This window comes from Octodon degus, unplaced genomic scaffold (assembly GCF_000260255.1).
Source record: "Octodon degus isolate 3935 unplaced genomic scaffold, OctDeg1.0 scaffold00125, whole genome shotgun sequence".
Classification (NCBI taxonomy): domain Eukaryota; kingdom Metazoa; phylum Chordata; class Mammalia; order Rodentia; family Octodontidae; genus Octodon; species Octodon degus.
Window position 1 is genome coordinate 8,830,144 of NW_004524701.1, and position 6,061 is coordinate 8,836,204.

At 50.3% G+C, this 6,061-nt stretch overlaps 1 protein-coding gene across 1 annotated transcript; it reads right to left on the reverse strand.

Moving 5' to 3' along the window:
* Positions 1-3,923: 3,923 nt before the first annotated feature.
* LOC101586296 (endoplasmic reticulum export factor CTAGE5-like) lies at positions 3,924-5,486 on the reverse strand. Its single transcript, XM_004640647.1, has 2 exons — positions 4,635-5,486; positions 3,924-4,571 (listed from the first exon to the last, which is right to left on the reverse strand). The coding sequence occupies exons 1-2, from the start codon at positions 5,484-5,486 to the stop codon at positions 3,924-3,926; spliced, it is 1,500 nt and encodes a 499-aa protein (XP_004640704.1).
* Positions 5,487-6,061: the final 575 nt, after the last annotated feature.

Consider the following 6,061-nt stretch of genomic DNA (forward strand, 5'->3'; position numbering starts at 1 on the left):
CACTGAATAATTATTCCTCTCATCCTGGCCTATTCTGCCATCTGCAGTGTCTTCCTTCTGGAAAAACAAGTTCCTTTACCCAGGTGGGTTGATTTTTATCCCTCTTGTTTTTTGTCATGACATCCAGAAGGGGAGACCCTTTCCAGACAATGAATGGGTCATTCTTAGGTGTTTCCATCCTGCCTGGGGACAGAGGGTGGGGGTCTCCCGCTGTCTTGGGCTCTCTAAGGACACTCTGCCCACTGGCTGGGCTGCAGCTGGATGGTGGAGAACCACTGCCTGGGGAAGGGGTACCAGGAAGGAGTCCCACGAGCAGGTACACACAGAGGGAGCGAGGTAGAACCTGAGATCTCTGTCCATGCTGAGCATCATGGGAGGGTGATGATCCCGGGCCACTCGCAGACACAGAGAGGGACGCAGTGGTTCTGGTCTTGGTTATTATTTGGTCATGTCCATGTATGCAGGTAGGCAGACACGTGCTGATTTTAGCTGAGCATTCAAGTTTTGTCCTTGTCTGTATTTTATTCATGCATAGAATTGTTCTGAAATCTGGCTAGCAGAAACAACTTGCTCTAAATTCTAACAGACTTCCTGGTTGGTCAGATGCCACTGAACCTAGGAACAAAGGGGAGAAGGGGTGAGTGAGTCTGAAGGGTTGATGTTCTTTAGGTGATTTCCCAGAGTTTTGGAAGTCACTGGGACCCTGGAGAATTTAATCTCTTTGACCAGCTCTTCAGATAGGCTCTATATCCCTATCCAGTCTCCAGTCAAACACGGGGGCTGCCTTCTCTCGTACAGACTGTTCTGTTTTGCTTTTTTCTGGGACAGGGTCTCCCTATGATGCAGCCCAGCTTTGAGCATCCTACCTGCATCTCTTGTTGTGGCTAACAGGTGTGAGCCACGACATCAGGTTGATAAGGAAAATTCTTCCAGAGTGGGTCCCTGGGCCTGTAGCTAGATTTCATTTCCTCCAGGAGAGGCCAGGTGAACCCATGGCATGACCGATCTTCACCACCATGAAGGCCCTATCTTTCCTCTGTGTGTCTGCCATGGAGCCACATGCTAAATAAATGATCATTCTCATACAGTGCTATAAGACTTGATTCCTGCTCTGTGTCAGATTCAGGCCTCAGTACAGGGACCTAAGAAGATAGACAGAGATGGGTTGGGAGATCCAGCTTTGTGAGAACATGGGAAGCTATGCAGCAGTGGACCTGTTCCAGAAAGAGGACAGAGAAAGGAGAGGAGAGGCAGGCAGAGGCTAAAGCACTTGCATACTCAGGCAGCCATGCACGGGGGACATAGAGGGGAAGGCTGGCCAGGGAAGGTATGAGAATTCCCTGCAAGGAGCAATGTGGAGAGACCAGGAGGTGGCTCCTCCTCACTTACCTCTGCCCTTAGACAGCAACACATGTGGTGGCAGTGAGGGATTAAGTTTGATTTTTCCTGCCTGTGATAAGCAGCACAGTGTACTAAACTGGCTGTAGGCTTTGGGATCTGTCCTCTGCTGCTAATCTTTACCTAACATCTGTTGAAAAGTTTTCCCACCTCAGTCAGATTGTCTGTTATTGAAACTGTGTATCAATTTCGAGATCTTAAGTGGAAGAACTGAAGAGCTCATAGTCAATCTATTTCAGGGCTGCAGAGCATCTGAAAGTTGCTTCCCTTGTAGGGTGAGAGTGTGGCTGTTTTCACCCAGTCCTAGCTTAGCATTCTGTGGATAGGGCTTTGGTGTCACTACCTTGGGAGCAGCTGAACTATCAGGCTTCCTGCCCATTACCTCATTGTCACCCCCCAGGGGTGCCATTTTTCTTGCAGCTAGATGCTCTGCAGATTCCCCGTGTTTCTGCAGCCCCGTGTTTCCGCAGCCAGGATGATCACAGGGATCCCCAGAGCTTCCCACATGGACCCTTGCCATGTTGCTCTGTGCTCTTCCTGTGGCTCAGGGAGCCTGCTCTCCTATCTCTAGAGCCAGCATTCTAGACTCCCTTGCACTTGCCTTGAAGGCAATGGGTCTGGAAGTTTCCTTTCATCCAGGCTTCGGATCCCAAGGCAGGAGAATGTGGTCACGCAGGAGGGACAGGAGTCTCTGCATGTCACAGATCAGCTGAGTGCATGCTAGTGAAGATCAGTTTCCTGAGAGATGCCGTCCTTCTCTATGGAGGAGAGCCCTGCAAGGACAGCAGCCCTCCCGTGTCTTCACCTCATTGAAGTCATCTAGGCACCACTTCTCCCTGTGAGCCAGGGTGTGTACATGGGGACCTCATAGCTCAGAGTCCCTGATGTCACTTCCTGTCCTGGGAAGCTCCTGCACCTGAAAGCAAACTTCCTTCTTTTCTGAACCTTTTAAATATTTCTCATCAGCATTTTCATGTCCTTTTCACTCTGTATACTTTCTTCACATCACGAGGTTTTCTAACTGGAGGTCGTAGATTCCACATTGTACAAAAAATGGTGCATAATTTTGCTAACTTTTCAAATGTTTCTTTTTAGATCCCTATTTTCAAATGTGGATCACATTCTATCTTAAGTCCTGGAGACAGTGACGCATGTACTGTACTGCAGATGAAATAAGTTTTAATGTGTTATTTGCACTGTGAACTTGCCCCATTCCTGTATTATATTTTCATTTATTATGTAGTTGTTATTTGTACTTTCAATTGAAACCCTTCTCAAAATTTTAAATAGGGATAAATTTACAAGCTTCCTAGATCTCAGCATATGTTAGTAAACCTCTGATAAAATCTTAACTTTTTTCCTGTTTTAGAATGTAAAGCAACAATACAGGGACAGTAAAACCTGTCCCTGGGTGGGTGAGTGGGTGCATGAAAGCGCAGTAAGTAAGTGTGACTCACTTTGCCTCTCACATATGCTTGACCTGATCTTGTGCAGTGCCCCAAGTGCCCACTGGGTGCGAGGTGCAGGACTGGTAGCTCCTTGCTCTAGGCTGAAGCACTGTGTCTCAGCCCAGGGTTTGGAAAGCCAGAGACATCGCTGCATAGAAACCGTACTACTGATGGTGATCCTTGCACCTCGTGTTTCCTGTATGACTCTCGCAATCTAGTTTTGTCACTTGCAGCTGTCTGATTCTCCTGAGCCTCAGGGACTGGGAAGCCAGCAGCCCTGGGCAGTGTCCCGTGGCTCTTCCTGGCTGCAGGGGGCGCAGCACCTTTGAGCTGAGGTTGTTTCCCAGAGACCTGAAAACCACCTGGAGGGAAGCTCAGTGCTCCAGAGCAGAAGGGCATTGAATCCTCCTTTCTGCTCTAATTCTTAGGAAAGATTTTCCTCATGCCCAGTTGACAAAGAGGACACTGTGAGAGAGACCACCACCCAGTCAGATTGGTGGCTCTTGGGACTCTCCTTGCCTGCCAGAGGCAGAAGGGCAGTGCCACCAAGGCTCTAAGCACAGTAGAAGGTACACATTGTTTCTTTTTTAGTCCCTCCTAGTTGATAGCATTTTAGGATGTGAGCATGTACAGTTTCTGATATTTAATTTTTTTTTTTAATTTATGAACTACAATTCCTATAAAGGGCAAAAGGGCAGAAAGGGAGGGAAAGTGTAGTAGGACTAATGGAGAGCAAGCAAGGCTGGGCCTGGGCTTCTGTTGTGTGGAGGGCTGGTTGTTGGGTAGCAGGCTCTTTGGAAGTCAGAGTGAACCCCAAAGGGACCCCTGTTCAGTGGCCATGAGGTGACAAGGAAACCCCAGTATGGGTAGGAGAGTCTGAGGAATAGGGCACAGAAACTAGGCCTTTCTGATGGTGAATGCTGGCCATGGCGCCACTTGGGGGAGGCATCAGGGTGGGCCAAGATGTGAAGAACCTTCGTCCCTGTTTCTTGGAGGAGGCAGGGGAGGATGAGGTGATCTGTCCTGTTAGAGGCATTGCAAATGATGCAGCTCCAGCCTGAGGGAGGGCTGGAGGAATCAAACCCTGTCCCTGGGTTGGGCTTGGAGCAGGTTGAGCTGGGTGAGGTCCAATTGAGAGCTTGCTGGGCCTGCTGGAGAGGACACTTGGCTCCCCAGTGGCTCCTCCCAGAGTGTTGGGAGAGGGCACACAGATCTTGAAGATGTAGGCCTAGGCCGATGCCCAGGGGATGGACCTCGTGAGGAGCACTCTGGGCCAGAGGTGCTCTTTGTGACACTGAGAGTGGCAGGATGTTTGCCTACTAGTGAAGCTTTCAGCTCTGCTGCATGCAGGATTTGTCTGATGCGGGCATTTTCTCTTCTTAAATCCTGAAGTTGTCTTTCAGCGATGACAGCTTTGTTCCAGTTCTCACGGGCTTCTCTCTGCATGGAGGTCACCTGCCTCTGGTAGAAACAAACAGTCCTCTCCCATTCCTCTTCCATGTCTTGGGCTCGCTTTCTGTAGGTCTCCAGCTCTTCGGCGACGCGGCCCACCTCCTCCAGTTTTTGCTCCTGTTGCTCCCGGGCCTTTGCCGCCAGGTTCAGTTTCCTGTAGGAGCTCAGGACTGTTTGGTGGTGAACTTTGGCCTTCACTGTGAACTTCAGCTGAAGCTTCTGGCGCTCTCTTCGCAGCTCTGTGTTCTCCGACTGCAGAGACGCTCGCTGAGTCTGGAGATGTCACACAGACTCTGCCAGTTCTTCGTTGGTTTGCTGTGCTCCCAAGAGCTGAGCGTGAAGTCGGCTTCTTTGCTCTTCCAGGGTCTGGAAGGACGCGTTGATCTGAGCGCCGAAGACCAGCCTCTCCAAAGGTCCTTCTGGCCCATCAGCAAAGCTGGGACCACTTTGGGGCTGCCTCCTCACTTCCTGCTGGGAGTCCTCAGGAGGTGTGTGGTCCCCTGGGGGCCCAGAAGTCCCACCTTTCGTGGGGAGGAGCAGGTACCCAAACAGAGCCTCCCTGTGCTGTCCTTTCCCCTGAAGCAGTTGTTCTGCTCCAGCCTGGGCATCCTGCAGCGCTGTTTTCTGGAAGGTGAGTGTACCCACTTGTTCCTTCCACCCTTGAGCATCCTGGAGAATCTGTGCCTCGCTTTCCTGGAGTTGGGCCTTCTTGCTCACAGCATCTTTCACTTCTCTCTGGAGCTGCTCTTTGCTGAAGTTCAAAAGGGCGACCTTGGCTTCAGCTATTTCAGACGTGAGAAGTTTTGATTCCTGTGTTAGGGACCGGATCCTGCCAGACATCTCTTTCATCCTCAGTTGCTGTTTTTTAAAACGTTGGGATTGCTCTTCTTTCAGCTCTGTGAGGATGGAGGTTATCCGCCCTCGAAACCTGGCCGTGTCCTTGTAGGATGCCTCCCAACCCTGGGCTTGCCTGGCCCCCTCTTTCTCAAGGACGCGAGCCTCCCTGAGAGCTGCCTCCAAGGCTTCATTCTCCTTTTGAATCTGGCCGACTTTTTCCAAAAGTTGATGTTTTTCCTTAATGTATCCTGCGAGGCGGGGAGCAAGGCGTTTCTTTCTCTGTACTGTAAACCGGCTTCTGATACAGTGAAAAGTCTTCCATGAAACTAAGAGAAGGGTCAAAAACCCCATGATCGCTGGCAACTCCACGGCTCAAGGCTGCCTGCGCAGTCTCTTCAGCCTCTGAGTACTGGCCTACAATATTCAGTGTTTGGTCCAGAACCTAGCAACAGGAACGGCCCACCCCTGAGCTGGTTGGGGGGGAGCAGTGAGGGGCACCGGGGCTGCAGGACCTGACAGGGATCATGGTCCCAGCTCCCCTTTGCAAGTGGGGCTTTCAGGGGCCATTACTTTGCTCTCTGTCCTGGAAAAGCCCAGGTTCATGCTCCTCCATGCGCCTGCAATGTGCCTTCTCCGGGCCAGGGCACCCCCTTCCGTTGGTTCAGCTGGCCTGGATCCTTTGATGGGGAGTTGGTTATTGGTCACGTGCTGTGGTCTATGTGTATCAATGACTAGGAAATCTTTGAAAGACGCATAGCCTAAAATATTGCCCGACCAAGTATCTCATAAAACGTAACTAAGATTATCTTGATAAGGAAAAGTCTTTTTTCTCAACAGGTGATATGGGTGGTTTCTTCTGCCATTGTTAGATGTTTTCATCTCAAATTTATCTATATAGACACAATGTTGATTGTGCTGATTGATTT